Source organism: Chelmon rostratus, chromosome 5 (genome assembly GCF_017976325.1).
Source record: "Chelmon rostratus isolate fCheRos1 chromosome 5, fCheRos1.pri, whole genome shotgun sequence".
In the NCBI taxonomy this organism is placed as follows: Eukaryota; Metazoa; Chordata; class Actinopteri; order Chaetodontiformes; family Chaetodontidae; genus Chelmon; species Chelmon rostratus.
The window spans coordinates 3,557,095-3,578,939 of record NC_055662.1 but is presented as its reverse complement, the minus strand read 5'-3'; the positions used below and the strand labels follow the sequence as shown (position 1 = coordinate 3,578,939).

The window sequence follows — 21,845 nt, the reverse complement described above, 5'->3', positions numbered from 1 at the left end:
GACTGAATTGTGGCATATGCACAAAAGCAGTGTCGACTTGAATAGCCCATCAACTACGCTCTATGATTTTCTTTCCCAAAATAGAATGACTGAGTCACACACACACTGAAGTGATCGCGCTGTCTCTCTGCCTTTGCGGAGGGGCTATAGAGCCACCATCAGTGACTCCCATTCTGTCAGTCTTTGTCTTATCTACAGGCCTGCTGTGTACAAGTCGCCCTTTAAGCACCAAGTGTACAAGCACAGGGCCACCGTGCCCCACTTTTTGAGAGCCAATATAAGCTGCTGAAGTGCCCTGCTTTAAACCTTGAGAGCCTCGTGCACGCCCACGGCAGACAGCCGGCGGTTGATGTTGCGATATCGACAGCGGAGAAGGTCACGATAAGTGGATCGCAGGTCTCGGTTGAAGAAGGCGTAGATGAAGGGGTTCATTAGGGAGTTGGCGTAGCCTAACCAGAGCAGCGTGCGCTCCAGCCAGATGGGCACGCAGCTACACTCGACCCCACAGATGAAGGGCCTGGCAGTGGACAGGATGAAGAACGGCAGCCAGCACACAGCGAAGACCCCCACGATCACCCCCAGTGTTGTCGCTGCTTTCTGCTCCCGCTTGAAGATGGAGATGTTTCTGCGTTCACGGTTCAGCAGGCGGGACAAGGCGGCACACTCCTCGGCCACACCGGGCGGCTTCAGGCCCTGCATTCGCAGCGCCTCATTAGCCACTGTTTCGAGCCGCTCGCGGCGTGAAAGGTCAGTGAAGCGGTGCTTGGCGCCGCTCTTGCGAGCTGCCCTGAAGATCTTGTAGTACATGACCAGCATGACCAGCATAGGGATGTAGAAGGCTACAGCTGTGGAGTAGATGGTGTAACCAAAGTCTTGGCTAATGAGGCACACGCCGGCTGTGTGGACGTTTTTTGCCCAGCCGCAGAAAGGCGGCAAGGTGATTGAAGCTGACACCAGCCATACTCCCAGGATCATCTTCGCCATCAGCTGACCGTTCTGCCGCGCTGGGTAGGTGAGGGGCCGTGTGATCCCCAGATATCTGCCAGGAAAGGAGACAAAAGAAGCATCAGTACTAACTTCCAGGCAGCTTTGGCAGCTTTTGGTTTTTGAATAAAAGCATTTGAAGCTTGCTTGACATTTGCTCCACATTTGCTCCAAACCCTTTAATACTTTAGTCCAGTACAGTGGCTTCATCACAGCACAAACAAGGAGGGTTATTCACTTATCACATGTAACGCCTGTCTTCACTGAGATGAAACAGCAGTGTGGTAGACGTTTCAATAAGAGGTCATAAGCTCTGTCACTGCCTGGAGGGCCTTTAGCTGCTTTTCTCAGCTTTGGAGGAGCTTAGCAGGTAGAGAGGGAGCTATCAATCAAATGGGCAGCACAGTGGTTTCAAACAGCAGCTGGAGGTGTCAGAAAAATAAAGATAAAGTGAGGTGTGAAAGGCTTGAATTTGTATGAAACTGTGAAAATAGCCACTATTCATACAAAATGATAAATCTGTGTGTACATCTCAGCGTGTTTTGGCTGCGTGCCCACAGCCTCCATCAGCATCAAATGCATCATTGATGAAAGCTGTAGGCTATATATGACACTCCTGGCTGTTTTTCTGATTTCTGCTCCATTGTTAATCAAGATAGAAAGCTTTAGGGAGCACTGACCAATTTGTCTCATCATCTACCAGTGATGCTCGCGGCACTGTGGACATCAGATTCAGCTCAGTCAGCCTAGCTGAGATTCTTCCCTTTATTAGCGGCTTTTGGACGTTGAGTGTATACGATTTAGGTCCAGTTGGTCGCAAAGTGTTACTTTGTCTTTACACATGAGCCTTACTGTTACAAATGCCATGGGACTGTGCAGAATCTGCACTTCATATTCTGTTCCATTCAGATTGAGGGACAGGCAGTAATTAAACAACTTGGTTGTCAAAAAAACATTTTCAATGCCAAAATTATTCCATTCCAGTCCTTTCTCAAACTTTAGCTGGCAAACAGTGGAGCAAGAAGAAGTCATTTGGAAATACAACTTAGTATTTGTCCAATTTTTAGTTCAGCACAGGCATGGAGTCCAGTATCTCTGCTGCACGCTGCAGCTTGTTAACAACAACTCACAGTGCAAGTGGTATTGACAATGAGGCTACACACACACACACACACACACACACACACACACACACACACACACACACACACGCACGCACACACACACACACACACACACAGAATGCAGTGGGCACCTGAGGCATGTGACTTAGATCCAACCAATATCACAATTTGTTGCTGTTGTCGTGACAGCAAGTGAAACGGCTGTCATTCATCTCAGACAGGTGTCATTATTCTGGAGGCTCAGGTGGTCAGGTGGTGGCAGAGTAGACCGTGAGCCATGAGAACGAAAGAATGTCACTTCAGTCAAAAATGAACTCGCAATGTTTTGTTGCTTTGCTGTAAGTTAAACTGAGTAATTTCAGTCCTCAGGAATCACATGTCGGAAGCCTAGAAAGACTTTTGAGGTTTCCATTTGAACTCAGGTGCAACACACGATCACAGTGTCCTCCTTCCAGATTCCTTGGCTCAGGTTCCTCGTGCTCACTGAATATTATGTAAGAACTACTGTTTATTCAACTACCAATCCCTCAAACCACTGCTCTGCCTAGCTGACTTAAAATGTACATAAGCTTTACAGGGGGAACTGAACACATCCAGGCGAGCAGTGTCAAATAGATACAAGACACATCCTGAGATGGGTACACTCCATGCTGTGGGAATTCTTAGGAATACATAATGGAAACCCAGTAATGCAACACTCCTCTCTGAATGCATTATTCAGTAATGAGGAAGGTGGCTGTGGTGCTTATTTGTGGGGATATTTGTGTGTCTGTGGGGGGTGGAGGGCAGTTCTCCACAAAACTATGACTCATCTATGGCCCTTTGGAAGGCAGAGCTGTTTTCAGACGATAAAAAAAACCCCTCTCCCCATCCTTGTGGAGACAAACAACTGCCAGGTTGGATAAGACAGCACACATTTTAACACTTCATTACACAGCTTCCTGCATGTGTTTTAGCAGGTGAGCTGATGCAAACATCTGTGGATCCTGCAGTCGGTTTTATCTTGTGCGTTTTGACATAAGGGGATTAAACTTTGCTGACCCTTGTTAGCCGGTAACAGGATACAGCATGCATGGCAGTTATATAACAAGGAGCGTTGCAAAATGTGGCATACAACATTAATGACACATGAAAATATGTACAATATGCCAATAATGTAATGTTAGAGTCAGTAAGTCCAACTCCAGTATTCACTAATGCTTTTAGCTCCATGAACACCTGAAGAAAATAGCTGGCCTTTTAGCTGCTAAATGTTGCTAACAGTGTACTGTAAGTCTGCTGTTTGCTGCTGGCCAGATAGTGTTCCCTGCACCATGGGTTTTTAGTGCTTTTTAGTTGAAAAAAGCTGCCTGCAGTGGCTGAAAAATACTCCAATGAGAGCTGTGGGAGTGATCCATAACAGTATAGTTAACAACACCAAAACAAGGAGCTTCAAGATGTTGAAAAGATCAGCAGAGCTAAGAGTCCCATTTGATCCATTGTTATTATAAAAATATTTAGAATAGCATCTTTAAGGAACATTATTAGTATGGTGTCTGCAATATGCAACTAATTAGAGTCAAATGCAAAAATAAGAAATTGTAACATATTATACAAAACGCATAGCATATTTAAAAGCACATGGGATACCTCACACCTCAGGGGACGTGCATAATCATGCAAAAAAAAAAAAAGTGGCAACGGATTATAATCACCTCCCAGAAAACACCATGCAGTAAACAGTAACAGTGAGGCACACAGGCAGTTTAGAGGGTTTTCTTCATATCTTTGGAGGATTTGGGACATATCCACAGCCGCAGCAGCCCTCGGGGATTACCCAGCCACAGACAAACAGTGTGCCCAAGCTAATGGAGAATTCCATTACTTCCGCAAGGCTACCAGCTAGGGCACAGTAAAGTGAACTATTTTCTGTGCTGAAACACTGTAACCGGCCCTGGCGAGCAACAGTCGTCAGTCATCTCCAGGAGCACCTCTCAAACCTTTTATGTCTGAGAGGGGATACATGGTGAAATATTTACCAAGCTGCAGCTGGTTTGGGCAGAGGAGTGGTAAATTTAGAACAGATTCTCCTAAAAAGAAAGTGACAAGATGGGGGAAGTCTATCAAATTACTTTTTTTCAGAAACTTTCCGCTGGAGAATCCTCACTCATTCATCTTAGTGAGGCATTTAAGATTCCTATGTCACTGCACTTGAGGGCAATCCAAACTGGGCCTGTGAAGAAGTGAAGTGTTGCCCATTTTAGGGAGAAATTTCTTTTTTTGTTACAGTGTGAGTGAAGTGGGCACGGAGATGCAGACATCGCCTGAAGTCAAAGCATTTTAGTTGAAGAACTGTCTCTTCAAGAACTGAGATGTGCATCTTGCCTGCTTTTTATCCAGCAGTCAGGAGTGTGCATTCACTGCTTTCATGCCTGGTTTGCTTCACATCAAGTGAATGAGAGTGCTGAAAAAGGGGAAGATCTGCAAACACCCAACCCATTGTTCACTCTATGCTCAGTGTAAACTCTTGTTGTTAGAAGAAAACCAGGTATCTGCAAAATATTTAAGAGAAAAGCTTGTTTTCTTAATGCTTTTTTGGTGTATAGTGTTCTAATACCAGGTTTGCCAGGCTGACTTACCCGAAACCAATGCGGTTTCTCTTTTAAGCAAATGATAGCTGAAAGCAAAAAAGAAACTGTTCATTTCAACAAAAGTATCATCATAGAGTATTTGCTCTGAGATGCCCGAGACTGAAGAGCACCAAATCTGTCTGGTGAGAGATCTGGGATTTCTGCAACATCAGACAACAACCTGAGTCCTCAAGGAACGCTTCAGCTCTCTTATTCTATTTGACGAACCTCCATAAGACAGAAATTGAGCTGCTTCTCTCACAGAGCACACAGCACAACAGCAGCGGAGCTGTAATTTCCTCCTCGACAAGGAAGCAAAGGAGCAATCCCATCTGTTTCATACTTAACACAGAGTATAGCCGTATTTCTGCTCAGGACAAATTTAGGATGAATGAGTACAACAGCAGCAGTAGTTTTTTAAATCTCATTTAGCTCAGACTGGTTCATGCCTGGACAAACGGACTTCTCCCCTCAGATTTCTCTGTTACCTCCAGCCACAGGACTGCCAGCTGAGGTCAGACTGGTGTCACTCATCACACTTATCTACCTTTACTTATCAACACCTTTGTGATAAGATAAATCAACGTTTGTCAGACTTTTTGATGTTGAGGAAGTGACTGCAGGACCTCACTGTCCTGAGCCGACTAATGGTCAGATCACATGTATTTTCCCACTCATCATTATGTTCCCACATACCCCTATTGATATCCAATCAAAGAGATTGCTGCTAATTACCTAATTATTCTTTAATTACTCTCTGATTGCTTCAGCATCGGGGAAATAGGGAGACTCAAGCACTCAAGCTAAGTACTTTTAGCCGCACTAGCTGTGTGGCTCCTGGGACGACAATGTCGGTCAGTCAGCTGGTCCAGCACTTTGGTCCAGACTACAATATCTCAACAACGAGCTACTGGATGGATTACCATGAAATTTTGTGCAGACATTCATGCCCTCACAGGGTTTGTAAAACACAGAGTTTTCCGTCAAAAAAAATAATAAAATTCTAAATATTACTAAGCACTACTACCTTGGCCAAACAACCACAGCTGCACTATGAGCTGAGTGGCAGTTCCAAATGTTACCATGTCAAGACAGTAAAACTAAATGGCAAAACGTTGTACCTGATATATATTAACATGCTAGCAATGTCATTGTGAGCATTTTAGCATGCTCACATCAACATTTAGCTCAAAGCGCTGCTATGTCTGAGAGCCGCCTCACAGAGCTACTAGCCCGCCTGTACACTGTTAGTCTTCTTGTAAGGTAGTTTTTTCGTCTTCTTTTATTTTCCCCTCACAGTTCTGACTTAGTATAAGATCAGATTTACGAGACTGTGAGATAAAGATCATCCTACTTCCCATTTTCATCTTACCAGGAGGTGTTGCTAAACAATTTTACACGGTTTCTGTATCCAGGAGGAATAGAGAAAGTTACTCGACTCGCCAACACACACCTTGAAATCAATCTAACGCTCAAGAACACAACACAAAAAGCAGAAAGCAATGGTAAAGTATATACAGACAAACTGACACACATGGTGTGAGCACCACAAACACACAATCAACTGACAATTCAAGATGAAATACATATTTTCTTCTACCGACTAGGTTGAATTACGATATAGTAGTTTGCAATCATCTCTAACACAAAATTTGATTTGATGGTTGCTGTATTGTCCTATAAGGACTTCTAACAGCGATCACTTTGAGCATGTCCGTCACAAAAATCATGTATAATATGCAGCACAATTCAGGATCTCTGGCCCCTTGTGGGATCCCTAAATAATTCTACTATACTGTTAATTACATAGCAAGCTTTTCTAAATGGTGAGCTATTTACAGAATTATTGTGTGTACCTAAAAAACACACCTAAAACAAAACTCCTCTCATTTTAAGTCCTGACACCTTTACGATGTCTGTTTCACTTCCTCGTAATTGTTGTAAAGCAGCAGTGAGGATATTTTATTGGCTTCGCCGCACAGCACACCACCTGTTTCTGTCTGTGGTTTACTGGCTCTCACAGCAATAGAGATGATGGACAGCTATTAATGCCATGGTGATGAATGGATTCCCCTTCCAACAGTCAGCGTGTCCATCCCTGTCAGAGCTTGGTGTCCTTGGACAACAAAGCAAATACCCCGCAGGCTCTACAGAATAGAGCAGAGAATAGGGTAATACAGCAGAGGAGATATGGCAACTGAAAACCTACACGTTAAGGTCATTCAGTTAAACCACAGACGAGCAGAGTCGGCTGCAATCACAGACAGCAGTTAAAGATGATTCCTCCTCCATTTAACATGTCATCAAACCACGTCTGAGGGCCAAAGAATTTGTAGCTGTTCCGACACTCGAATGAGGTTTGAACGTCCTGTCATTTTAAACTGAGGGGTGAGGCACGATAATCATTTGAATGACGGCACACACTTTGTGATGTTTTCAATCTCAAATCATTGTAAGTGCAAGCCTTCACTGCTGAGTGTGTTCCTCCACCTCAAATTAGACTTCACAAAACCACTGACCACGCGGTGGGAATTTGACACTGAAGATGTAGGCAAGAATTTGTTAAAAAATTGCTCTTAAAGAATGCTCTTATTTGCTTTCTGAGGAAACAGCAAGGATTCTACCGGTTTAAAGCGACCGTGGCTGCTATTTTCCATTGCTGCCACTGCTGGCTTCTGTTTCTGGTTAGCGCAGCAGTCACCTCTGCATTACAAGCTGAAACACAACACTGACATCCTGCCTTTATCTATACGTTACTCTACTGCATCGAAATGCTGAGTGCAGTGAGTGCGGTTCATTTTAGGTTTATGAAAAAAAAAATACTTGAAAATTCCTTTACACTCATTATTTAACATTGTTCTCTTCTCTTTTTCAGGTCACTCTCTGGACTCCCTGTCCCAGTGGACATCCGGCCGCGATCTTTCGCTGCCTTTTTGACCTCTTGGCTCTGATAAGAGAGCTTCTCTCAGCTCTCTTGGTCCTCAAGATACTTCGAAAGCACTCACACGTCTCTTAATCTGTCAACATACAGTATCATACGTCCTCCAACGGTGTTACACGTGGCTCCATTCATTCCATTACTCGTTCTAAGTGCTTTTTTTCCTTCCCCAGAGATGAATTTGTGATTGAGTAGGAAAGCTACTTTGAAGAGAATCCTTGAACTATATTTTCCATAGCAAACTATCGCACGAATGTTTCTGACTAAAGTTCAGGGCTATGCTGTAAAATGTTTGGTTACATGAAAACAAAAAAGGATAAATGTCATCTTTTTTCCCTCCAAGTTTTGTACTTTTTGTCCTCCATCTCTCACAAATGCCAGTTTTTTATTCACCTTTATATACACACTGTATGTGTATACTAATCAGTTTCACGTTATCTTTAAGTGTGCATGATACTCCAAGTCACCAAGTTTTTCTGTCTCTCTGGACAAACCATCATCCAATGGCGTTGTCAGCGACAAATGTGATTTCTGCCTGGATTATGCTCAGACACAACGTTTTATTGAGTGAATGAAGTGCTACATTTATGTCCCACACCAGAGTCACAGGGAGGTGGTTCAGGGTGGATGCCTGGCATTCAGAGTGCAGGACTACTCTATCAAACTAAGACCATGATCTTTCCCTACTCTAAACCAATTTGAATTAAAAATAAATAAAATAAAAAATAAATAAAATGAACAAATGAAGTACGTTGTCAGGGAAGATTTGCATATATATTCAGTATCAGCATTTTACAACTTGCCAGATATGTGTCCTCCAAAAAAATAAAATAAAAGTGAAGGAAAGTAATGATTACTACAGAGTACTTTAACATCCAGGACCCTAACTTAGTCAGCATCGAGGGTCACCGCCCGTGCCAAGTTATCTGATACTATAAATGATTAATGTCACCTGTTCTCCAGTTGGTCACTCCCGCTGAACCGACTGTTTCAGTTCAGAGGGCACAGGTTACCATTTACTGTTATTAAGTCTTCTTTCATAAATTTGCAGGCGATCATATGTCTTACTGTTTCTTGCAGTTCATGTTCTAGAGTAGAGGCAAATTGGTCACCAACGTCATTTTCATGGCATCACCTATAAAATGTGTGATGTGCATGTGCACAACAACAAAAAAGGCTTTATTTTTTGACCCTGTCGGGAAGCTCACCAGTCAACAAAAAACCTTCAGCCATACTTTGTGTCTCTGGTCTTTTGGGCGGTGTAGCATGTGGTGTGCATTGTTTCCTGAATCTAGGCCAGAATGTTTTTTTCACAAGAGATGAGACAAGCTAGAATAAACAAGACAGCTCTCTGTGTCGCAGGACTCTTATCGGTCTGCGTCGTCACACCGTTTACTTTCTGAATGGATTTTTGCCTGCTTGTTATGCATTTAGCCATTTTTTGCTCGCTGTCAGTTCCTTAATGGACTTCCATTATGATGGCAGCCATGGTGACCGGATTTGTGATGCAGCTACAACGACACTAGAGACCTTTCTTTCCACCCAGAAAATAAATTTAATATGAACATGTACATGCATGCAGTGGGATGTGCTTAGAAAGATTCTTTCATTTGCGTGTAATGTGGCATGTGAAATGCTATCACTGCCCACCAAAATGTACATTCACTGTGGTCAGCATCCCACTAACCGGCCCAAATGTGACAACTCATTTAGTGAGATCCCAAAACGCCCTCTCAAATATTAATGAGTGCGCTCGCCTCATTATTATACAATGACTGGAGTCTGTTAGTGGAAGGTGAATAACTGCCAGCGAGTCCGTCTTCCTCTCTTTTTCCTGTCATGATGATGTGAGAGAGCGAGTGTGAAGAGCCCCTCCATCTTTGTCACCTTCCCCTTGGTTCTGTCACCGAGTGCACTCGGTCTCAAAAGACACCCCCAAAACTAAACAAGCTTAGAGGAAGTCTGCGACGTGGAGGAGGAATCTAATTGTCCACTTCCTCCTGTTTTACTTCTGACCTTTTAGAAGAAAAATGTTGAACAGTTTTAGTTACCAAGGATACCACAGGCTGCTCCTCTTTTCAGCCGACTCACTTTCTTCCAATTTGGCATCTAGCAAGCAGTTAGTATAGCTGAAGTAGCTGTGCGGCCCATTATATGTCATCATTTCATGGCTCTGCAAATAAAAAAGGACAGTGAGGAGGAGTTGACTCCAACTTATTCCTGAGTCACTAGACACTACCGTGTAACATAAAGGCAAATGTTGAGGATGGCTCTTTTTCCACTTCATATTCACTTACTGACCTTTTATTTTTGGGACATTAGAAACATTAGAAAACTCAGCTAAGAGCAAGAGAATACTACTGATACCTGTATTACTCCTGAATTCTGGCATTTTATCCTTAGAAGTAATCTTGTGCACATAGAAAATATGAGTCACTGTGATGTAGATCTGATACATTATAACTCAAGGTTGCCAAATTATTTTTTCAGTGTCATATGCCACATATCTATTTTTTATTAAGATGTAAAACACAACAACAACAATCCTTCATCTCTTCAACTACAATAAATGTCTTCCATCTTTATCTGCACCAGGTGTAAGCCTGGAGAGGGATCATGCATTTGTTCATATGTGAGTGTGCGCGGGCATGTGTGTAATCTCCACACTGCACATTTATGACTGTCTGCTCAAGGACCTCTTACGGTTCCAGTGATTCACATTTTTTTAAAGCCTATTTAATTGGCTGTTTTATAACTTACTGTCCCTGACTCCTTTTAACCAGCCAGAAGTGATCAACAGCTGCTTAGTGAGAAAATACATTTGCTGATGCCTCTGGACACATCTTCAGTGATGTTCCTGGAATCACTGGGTGTTTCGGGTCTTTCAACATCGTACACCCTCGCCCAGGTGACCCAGTCGGGGCTGATCAGACCCCAGCTTGTGTCCAGATGGCAAACTAGCTACTATGGCTCCATGGATCTCCCTTCTTGAGCCACAGCCATCTCAAGGCCCTCTCTGCCGCTTCAGTTGTACCGCGGATGGCTCTCCTCCTCCTCTCTCCCTCGATGCTTCAGTTTACCACCAGACACATCTGGCAGAAGTGATGTGCAAATCGGCTCTGACATCATCTGAATTCCCATGGACTCGGAAATGATCCAGATGAGCAGTTATGTTGAGCAGCACAAGCTTTAAAGGTGATCACCAGGTGATTTCTTTATTGTGTGTTGTGTGATGTTGATAATGATCAATTAACATTAAACCTTGACTGATCCCGTCGGCATGTTGGGGCATTTAAATAATCTATGAAGCTACGCCGCAGTGCCTCGTGCGGAAATGCGCACAGCAATCTCTCTAAATGGGGAGACGTCATTTCTGCTGCGGGTGGATCGCTGCAGGTAATGTTATAGTACTATTTTCCTCATTAATGATGTATTATTTCACCCACCCACGACCCATCTGTTATTAATCAGACTGTTAATTTTTATGACCCGGCACACCCAATGCGCAGATAACCCCGGTACCCGCACATATAACTGCGATCCGCACATCGCTGCCTGGCAGGGGTCTGCACTCCAAAAATATACCAAAACTCCTCGAGTCAATGAATTCTCACCAAGGGGCCAGATAATAAAGCTTTTCCCATCAAAATAATTACACAATTTAGTGATAAAAAAGTTTGTTTCTCTAACAAGTATTATTGTAAAATGTGTCTTTTGAACCTCTCTTGAAAAGGACGATACTGTACAATTTGACATTATGAGAAATGATACCATTGACTCAAATTCCATTGAGAAAAAAATATTCATCAGTCTCAATATTGGCCTGAATCGCATAAAATTGTTCTACACTTATATATTTTTCTAAAGCCTTGTTGTGTTTTTTGTAAAGGATTCTGAATTGCCTTGTTGAAGGACGCTTACAGATACACCTGCCTTACATTGCCCAAGGCCTCTCCCTCTATAGAGTTACAACAGTTGCCTCATCACTGTGTTTAAATAGCAGCTCATATATAACATCATTGACAAAGACATCTGACATCATCAGAGTGCAGGTGTCCTTCTTCATAAAGTAGATTCTTGTATTTTCTTTTCATATTTTCATACTAATTAGTACGGAGGAGATTTTACGACTTTGAGTTCCCCAAAATGATTAATTAGATCTATATGTCTCCAGCCATGTTGTGTTATCTTAATGGAAAATGTGCAACCTATAAATCAACCACTTGGGTAGTATTCTATAAAGAAACACTTTGATAAATCAAATGAGAAACCTGCACAGAGAGGATACTGTATGTTCAGCTACGTCAGATGTAATAATTCAGACAAAAAGGGCTGACAGCAGTTTTCCTGCTTACATCAGCAAGACTGAATATTTTTCAAGACAGCAAATTCAACATAATTTGATTTTACACCAGATGACAAGACCAGAAAATAAGATATGGAGATGGTACTATGTTCCTGTCAGAGCTCAGCGTGCCCTAACGGGACAAACCCATGACTGATGACCGGAATATTCATCACACGAGCAGTTTCACTGCTGTTTATCTCGTCTACGAGCAGTAAGAGGGAGACAATAGTTCTAAGTTACTCAGCCTTTTTCCTGGCAAAGCACATTAAATGTACAATATCATATTTCTACATTTCCAGGATTCAGCGGCTTATTTGAAGGCTAGACAAACAAAATACCATCAGAGGTGAGTAAACCCAGCTGTGACAACAAGCTAATAATAGTGATCCGGTGAGATAAAGGTCACTCTTGTGGTGCTGGAGCAGTACACATAATGATGGGAAAGAAACAGTCCACCTTGTAATAATAATGCTAAACAACAAAAATGAGGCTGATATGGAAAGACAAAAGACATCTTCTGTGGACTGAATATCACTAGCTAGTGACTTAAACTCACAAAATAATTCATCTGAGAGTCCAGATTTTGGGGAGATGAAGTGAATCACTCATCTGTGCCTCCACATTCACGTACGCTGCAGTATGTTGAGCATTAAGCTTTATCAGTTGAGAAGTAAAGAGAATTACTAAAAATAAATATAGTGAACACACTGGGCTTACCCCACGCATGCATCCTCACAGACACTCCCACACCATGCGCCAACACTGGCAAACTGTTCTGAAACAGCCAGCTAATGGTTTTAGCCATAATAGCTGAGGGCTCTAAGGATGGCAACGTTGGTCGTTCCACCACTTTGGTCCAGACTCAAATATCTCAACAACTACCTGATGGATTGCCATGAAATTTGGTACAGGCATGTGTGGTCCCCAGAGGATGAATCCTATTGATTTTGATTCATCCTTAATCTTCGTGGTGCGCCACCATCAGGCTAAAGTTTTCACTTATCCAGGGAAATACCTCAACATCTACTGGATGGACTAGGACAAAATTTTGCCACCAAAAGAGTAAAAGTTTCTGGTTTTGACTGAAATGTCTTGACAGCCACACAATGAATTTTAATAGCTTTGACCATCTTCTGACTTTTCACCTAGTTTATGACCAGATACCTGCTGATAACATTCCCATCAGCCTCAGCTGTACTTCACGTTTGGTGCTGATTAGCAAATTTTAGCTTGTTGACAGGCTAAACAAATATGGTGAAACATATGGTGGTCAGGCAATATACTTGCATGTCAGCCTCACAGAGAAGTTGGCATGGCTGGAGACTCAGTCTCATTGGGACAACTGACACCAAAAAACATCAGCATTTAACTCAAAAGTGAGACAATGAGATCTTACATTGGAGAGTGGTGCTTATAGCACAGTGGTTCTTTGTATGACATTACTGAAATGGACAGAAAATCACACACAGCTTTGAACTTGGAGCTGTATCAGTAAATATGCACTCTCCTGTCTCACTGGGGCTAATCTGCTGTGTAGGCTACATCCTCAGACACACACACACCCAATCTGCCAACACTGGCAAACTCTTCTGAGCACCTACAAGCCAATAATATATTTTCAAAGTTTTTTTGCTTTGAATAATTTGACCTTTCGACTAAACATAGAGGACTGTATACTAATCTGCTGCCATGGTGCACTGAGAATAAAAAACTAGAGACAGTTGGATGATGTTGCTGTCTGCGTTTTCATCATTTAACAGGTAAATTGTCATACACGCCAACGTCCCTAAAACCTGATATGTTTTTCTGATGGTCAGAATATGCGTAAGTGGTTCAAAGGTGGCTACAGTCAACAAAAACCATCTCATCAAAAGGTGCACTAGTAGCTGTGCTGGAGCTTTGGACTCAAGAGTGAGATAATCCAAATCTTAAAAACAGCTACTACCTTGTGGTTTTCCTTTGATCAAAAATCAACTTTCAATCTCAAATGTTGATGCACTGGATTGCATTTGATGTTGCTTGTGACTGGAACTTTTCCTATTCCCAGTGTGTCACTCGCAGGCATTTCAAAGCATGCAGGGCTGCCTACAGTGCAGTGACCCAGTTAGTGGTCAGTTCTGGGGTTCAGTGCGTTGCTAAAGGGCAGTTTGGCAGCAATAGGTTGCCATAACTCGATTTACTATTTCACAGCTGGAATACAAACTTTGTTTAGTGCTGGAGGTTAAAGCACTAACTTCTCAGCATCTGCCTGACCTGAGGAAGATGAAGAATTTCGGCTATAAAGTTGCGCTTAAGTACATCCTTGAACATTTTCATCACACAATGCTGGAGTAGTTAGTTCAGAATTAACTAACAGCTACAGCAGACTGATGCACAGCAGTGAGCATATGGGAAGAGTGACAAATATGAGGCAATTGATTCATGTCTGCATGTTTAAAGAGTTTGTTTTGAAAAGCTGTTGTCTCAGGCAGCATACAGTATATGCTCAAATCGAGACATTTATAGTTTATGCTCCCTCTTTACATAAATACACACAGATGCACAAGGTTGGTCTTCAGATTATATAAACTAACTTGTCAGTAACTGTTTATAGGATCATTCATACTGCCCAATTTAATGGACTGTATAAACACTGAGGTCATGTGCCAGATGAACGGAATGCCAGCTCTTGAGTTGCATCGTTATTCTACAGCAGCAGCAATTTGCTTAATGTTCAAAACGAATTATCTGCAATCCACAGCATGATGTGTGTGTGTGTGTGTGTCTGCGTGTTTCTCTCAGTTGCATCAATAGGAAGCCCATTATCTCACTGCTTGGTAAATGCTTGTTGACCCTTTCTTTAATCTTAATGAATAATGAGCCCCACCTTTGTCGTGCCAAACACAAAGCATGATCTATGCCACGTTACAGTCCCTCAGCACTTTGCCCTTTCCTTCTTCCTGCACCCGCTGATTTCTGGGTAAATAGGGTGACAAGCTGGGAATAGTAAACTAGTAAACTCAGATCTCTATCTGTGCGCTCACTCCTCATCTATCATCCATGTCAAATTGCACCTGCGAGTGCGACATACCAATACTGCTGATGACGTATGAAAGTTGCGTCTCCCCTCCCTTCATTAATTAAGGGTTTCTAACGGTTTTCACACACCCTATCTTCATAAAACCACCTCAAAACATCAATAACTGCATAGGATTTCAGTTAAAGCAAGTATGGAACAGAAACATCACATTGGGGGTCAGATTGGATTTTTCCTGAAAGAAGGGGCATGCAAATGATTCGGAAAAGGCAGCTGCCCAGAACGGCAGGTAGGTATGGCAAACATTCGTCATGACAAGTATCTATGTCATCAGTCTAATGTATATTTTGCATGAATACTGGCCACATTCTCTGCAATTTTCCTTGGTTTAATTAGCTCGATTGATTGACATGAGCTGTCAGGAGCCTCTTAAGATATTTCGATATAATTTAGCGGACCTTGCATAGGCCAGTCATAGAAGAATGAGATTCCTAGAATACTTGTACAGACATTGCACGATCATATGCATATGGAGTTGGCAATGGTTTTTTTTTCTGTTTCTGATCATCTCACATGTCATCAGGAAGTAGACAGAGTACAAGCATGTTGCATGCAACAAGAAATCTGAAGCCTGACCAAGATGAAATCTGCTAAATACGGTAACTTCCTATGGCATGAAAGCAGCAAATGATGGACCCAAGCTGGACCTGCTGTAGCTGCCACGGATTTGACAATGAGCATAATGAAATATTTATGTTTTTCTGATAAACTGATGAGAAGCCCCTCAAAAAACCACCCAAATCTCAAGTGAGTACTCACCTAAAAACCTTTGAAATGACATCATTATCTCAGTGACAATAATCTGGGAACAGAACAATCAAATGGTCAACAGACAAACAACAAGCCACTGCCATAATGTTTGCTTTCCTTCCTTTGATTTTCCGTTCTCAGACATGTCAGGCCCCTTCGCGTCCATTTCCAGACACACCACCGTGTCTGATCACATGACCAGCGGACAATTTGTATCTCACTTCATGTGCTCCTGTAATAAAAGTCAAACAGACAGAAAACTGAGCTGTGGTTGATAGTACAAGCAGCACTTATCAATGATTAACTTGTTAAATGGCTTCTCCCAGCATTTTTATTTCATGGTGCGCTGAAATATTTTCATTGACGGCAGTTTTGCTCCGGAAGAAGTGCTTGTTTACAAGATATAAGAAGTGATGGCTTTTAAATTTAAATATTGTTTCCTCTTTACAGATGAGAGTGGGTTGTCTTCTGTGCACGAAACAGCTGTAGTGGCTTGTAACATTAAATGTGTCTCTTGTGGCTTTTTTTTGTGGCTCTAAAACGCAGCACTCTCTCTAAACTGGTTGTGATCACATTCAAGAATTCAGTGTAAAATCCTATTTAGTACCGAAACACACTTTCTGTCCCGATTTAGCATTGCTTTATAAGCGTGAACTGCCTTTGATCTGATGGCACTGGCCTTGCAGGAGATGTCCAATCCTCCACATTTCGGCGAGGTGGCCGACAAGTGGGAAGTGAATAGTGCCTGAGAGAGCGGAGCTTAGGCGTCACATCACATTACCTGAGGATGCGTCAGCCAGGTCAAGTCATCTGTGCTGCTGCCGCGGATTGATGTTCCCCAGCTGCACGAAGCAAGCGTCGTCTCTCCTGGGACAAACTTACGCGCCAACCTCACAAAAATATTATCAGATGTGGAGGGCGGGTCGATGTGGGAGCTGTGTGTGAACTCGGCTCATCATTGACACACCAGTCGGCAGAAAGGATGTGAAGGCTGTGGCTAATCCTGCTGCCATCTAAGGGCCCGAGCTATAGCGTGATTTCCTGCCTCAAATCCCCTGCAGAAGCTTACGGGTGTGATCACACCTACACTGTATTTTCTTTAGTCTGAACCTCGGTGGAAGACTTTACTTGACTGCAGTTATGTGATATTTTTTCTTGACCTACATCCCAGCCATTCTCCATAAGTTGACTGATACTTTAGCCAGGCTCCATTTGATTTTCTGCAAATTTAGCTGCTGTCTGTCTCTTGCTATACCGTTCCATTCCTTTAGCACTGTCTTTTCTTAGACGTCTGAGGAACAGAAAAGGACTACCCTCTCTTCCCACTGTTGTGAATAAATCATTCATATTTGACGTTTGAATTATTGAACATACAACATATTTCTCTCAGTGAAGGTAAAAACTGACTGTAGCCAAAAGAGATACTAACTTTTAGGGAAGTGGGCACGAAAGCGGCTAAGCCTCTGCCCAAAGTGCATGCTGGGATATCTTGTGAAAGAGCAGACCTACATTCATTGAGACAGGAGGCCTTGGGTATATAACTTCTCGTTTATTCACTTCACAACACTGACACTGGACACTTCTGCTGTGACTGGGTCAATGCTGTGGCGTGTTAGGTTTAATGTGCAGTATTGGATCTCCGCTTAAAAGGCTGGAGGTGGCGATGGGCACTCATCCACAAGCATGGCTTTCACAGCCATAAATCAGCATTTGCACATACACTACAAAATCAATACTTCAGAAGAGGATTCTGCAGTCATTTTCATGTGACCCAGGCTACATGACCTTTTCAAGTCTGCCAATAGCCTACTGTTATTGGGTAAGAACGGTTACTAAACTATGTTTTATAAGGGAAATTATTGCTATAGGAGATGATTTTTTTTTATTATTTAAGTGAAACGTTATCTGAACAGCTGAAAGGTAATATCTCACCTCCTTAAGACGCATAATGCACATGAAACAGCGTCGGGTGCATAGACACTAAAGATTTGGCTGTTTGGATGTTTCTGGGTGATCGTGGCCATACTGAATTTTTACATGAGTTTTATTCATATCGCCCACCTCTAATATTAAGTTGCAGATAGTCTGATAGTCTAATCTAGATGATACTGAATGTGTACTGCTTCAAGCCCCGTCACCACAGTGAGAATAATATTTTCCCACACTGTTTGCTGAGACAGGAAATGTGTGTTTTCTTGCCCGACCACTGTCATCTGATTAGCTGCTCAGAAATCAGACAGTCTTTTAAAAAGTGCTTAAACTTTTGCTTAAATATTTAAAATGTCTTTGACATTTAAACACAAGATGACTGCATGTGCAACTTCAGTTGCAACGCAATGTGACATTGTGGTGGTTTAGTTAATTGCATATTTCTTCATGAATATGGACAACCAAATTCTAACAGCAACATCTTTAAGTAGGTCCTGCATTAGTAAAGCGGCCCTCCTCAGATTTTACCCACAGTGAGTACTTACTCAGTCTGTGAAAAACAGGCGAGAGCTTTCTTAAGGAGTGGGGTTTGAAAAACATGGACATTTACCCAGCAGGGAGGGTCTAAAAAAAGACACTATTGACTTGCAATATGAGAAATGTAGGACTCAGTGTTTTGTCTTGATCTATCCTTAAGACTAACACTCAGGATAGCTCATGCTCTGCAGCATCGATTTTAATCATTCTTTTCTAAATATATCTCTTGTTCCCAAATTTCATGGAGGTGCAATACATTGCTGAATCAACTCTATAACTACAGACGCTGTCTTATTAAGGGCCTGTGTCAAAAGTAGTTTTAAATCTTCATTATTTTAGTTTATATTATGGGGTCCAACAGGTCATTTTTGTCCCAGAGCCCCACATGGTTAAAACCGGTGCTGATTAGACTCGTGTTGAGTGGATGATGAATGTCAGAGACACTATATTCCATGAGGACGACATCAAGTCTTTGCAGGATCATAAATTCATTGCTTCTGTGCACTAGGGACCACTCCTCTGGCACCAAATTGTCCATATTGGCATATACAGCACAGCATCTCACCTCTAAACCTAAAGGAGCTCCGAAAAGACAATCAATATCCCTCTGTGCAGCAGAGCACCTCGTCTTCAGGGACTGTATAACCCCCACAAACAACCCTGTTCACTCCTGAGCTTCACTTGCAGCACTCAGCCTTAGTTCAGCTTTATTTTACAATGCATGTCCTGGCATGGGAATCCAAAATGACAGAGAGCCTTAATTACAGCTAATCATGTGTCTAATTGGCAATTCTCATCCTAATGAATTATCTCTACGATTCCCATTGTGAATCATAGGCCAAACACACTCTGCTTTGTTTAATTAGAACAAGCCTGTTTTCATGGAGATCAGTGCAAACAGTTTACAGAACTGTCTGTTCAGCTTGTGTGGGGATGAAAATAAGCCTAAACTGACATCCCGTTTAAATTTGAGTTCTCAGTTGATCTTGTAGTCGACGAGACGCAGAAAGACATGGAAGCGATCCTCTTGAATGGTGAGGTTTCGTGGGTGTGCACTTTGATTTCATGGCAGCAGATTCAATCACCTTTTCAGACATGCTCGCTCACAGGTGGGTCCATTTGTCCTTCTGAGTATATGAGCAATTCACAGCGACCATGAGACCCCACAGTGCCGGACTGCCACACTCCCACTTATCCTCCATTGGAATACAAAGCAATCGCACTGTATCACAGCATTTTATCTGTGATCCACTTCCTCCCATCATTAGCTCTTCAGGCATACTTAAGTGTCTTTTCCTCAGTGCAACCACAAGAAGGAAACATGCAGAATTCTGGACATAATGCACTGAGTTAATAACGCCTGATCGGAGAGCAGGAGGAAATAATCACATGATCAATACTACAATGAGCGTCTGTCTTCATTATGTTTAGTGAGGCAGAACAGTGACACTGATCACTTGACTTTTATTTCATTGTGGATTATAGTGAGAGCAGTGGACAAGTCTCATTTGTCACAAGCTATCAGGCTCAGCGCTGGCATCACGAGCTGCAGTATACCTGAGATGCAGAGTGGATCTTGATGGCTGGGGAGGAGCACTTAGCCTCTACTTTCCCCATTTTGAATGTAGAATTGAAAGCAACTCACCATGGGGCGTTTGGGGACTAACTTTCATGAATAATTTTGGAACAAGGTGTTGTTGCAAAACACCAGGGTGGCAAACCTCAGATTTAGATGTACATAGAGAAAAAAGCTGTTTGGGGGTTTTCTCAGATGTGAACTTTACAGAATGCACTGTTTGTGTAAAGTGAATTTCTGCAGCTTGCAGCAAAGCTTTGCTTTGACTTGATTGTTAAGGGGGCGTAATAACAGAGAGCAGGTGCGCCCTGTGCGCCCTGAACACAGATGAAGGACGATGGTGAAAAATCTATCACAGTCATAGCAGCTTTATGGTACTGCTGTATTGATCCAAAATGCGTAATTACAGGAACCACTGCCCATGGTTCCGGCATGAAAATGAATAAGGGAGCTATAAATTAATCACAGTCTGCGTATTAATTTTCTGGTTCAGTGATTTCAGCCGCACAGATGTCGGATCATTATTCAGAGGAATGGTTGATCTTGATTCGGCATTAAATGTCATTCTCGGGCGCAAAAACGCCCAATTTGATGTGTCCATTACTTCATCTGGCACTTGATCTGTTCGTGCCCTCAATGTGCTTAAGTAGCAGCTTATAAAAGGCCACAGACAGCATGTTTCTCCACGTCATTTTAAACGCACTGCATGCGTAATTTTGGTGCCACTGAAAAGCAATATCAAAGCAGCTTTAGTTGCTAACTTTGGAAACTTACCTATCGACGCTGATCACACACAGGGTCATGATTGAAGCAGTGCAGCACATTACATCCATGCCGATGAAGATGTTACAGAACACCTCTCCAAAAAGCCACTTGCCCCCGGTGAGGTCTGTCACTATAACAAACGGCATCACAACTATGGCCACTGACAGGTCCGCCACTGCCAGAGATACCAGAAGGTAGTTTGAAGGTTGCCTCAGTTTCTTCACCACGCACACCGCAATCACCACCAGCGTGTTTCCCATGACGGTGACCGCTGTGATTATCGCCAGCATCACCCCGATAATGATCTTCTCTGGGCGCCCGAAATCCAGCAGCTGCTCCCCGCACGACTCGTTCCACATGGCTGTGGGACTGATAGTGACGAGGACGTTGTACAGAAGCTGCAGAGTGCCATTGATAACTTCGGAAATATCCTCCTTCTTGTTGAAAGTGAGCTCAATTCCCGAAGTATTGAACATCACGACAACGTTATCTCGGTACGGGTGCAAGGGACGCCTCGCCAGCGCGGTCCAATTACGCGCATATTTGGATATGTGTGACCTGCTCTCGGCTCCTGATCAGCGGTTTTACATCGACGCTCTTGCAGCTGCACCACATCAGAGCTACCAACAACTCACCGGGGATCCTGACTGGCTCCTGTTTAAGAATGATCCGTCTGAGGAAGTGCGGGAGATGCGTGCTCCATCCCCAGAGAGAAAAACAACTTCTATTGCAAAACTGCTACATGAAAAGAAGTTGCAGAAGCTCAACATAGCTGCTCCCGAAGTGTTTCTCAGTGCACCACGGTGGTCTTTTTTGCAAGTTGCGCTGCGCAAACCGCACCTATTTGAGCATGACGCATCACTTCAGACGCACCGACAGCCTACTGACTGAATAAGAGAGTTAAGGGCAGCGGCTTTAAAGTGGATTATTCAGGGGGCTCCAAGCGTACAAAAGCACGAAAACTGTCGTGGCTATTTGTGCATTTGGGCACAGGGTTCCCTCTCACACTTTAATTTCCACAGTGACAGATAATGAGGGTATGTACTGATCACAAAATAATGATTCCGGTTTATTAACAGCGTTTGTCGCACTCTGATATGTGGCTGTGAATTAATATAACAAAAATCACACATATTATCACACATTATATTTTTACTCATCAGTGCACATCTATATGTATTGTGATGATGGTCAGAATGAGCTGGTTGG

The 21,845-nt window shown here is 42.7% G+C and overlaps 1 protein-coding gene across 1 annotated transcript; it reads right to left on the bottom strand.

Annotated features, from left to right (window-relative positions):
* Positions 1 to 300: 300 nt before the first annotated feature.
* On the bottom strand, positions 301 to 21,112 carry htr7c (5-hydroxytryptamine (serotonin) receptor 7c). The gene is made up of 2 exons (XM_041937594.1): positions 20,646 to 21,112; positions 301 to 1,039 (listed from the first exon to the last, which is right to left on the bottom strand). Exons 1-2 carry the CDS (start codon positions 21,110 to 21,112, stop codon positions 301 to 303), a joined length of 1,206 nt encoding a protein of 401 aa, XP_041793528.1.
* Between the last annotated feature and the right edge of the window lie 733 nt (positions 21,113 to 21,845).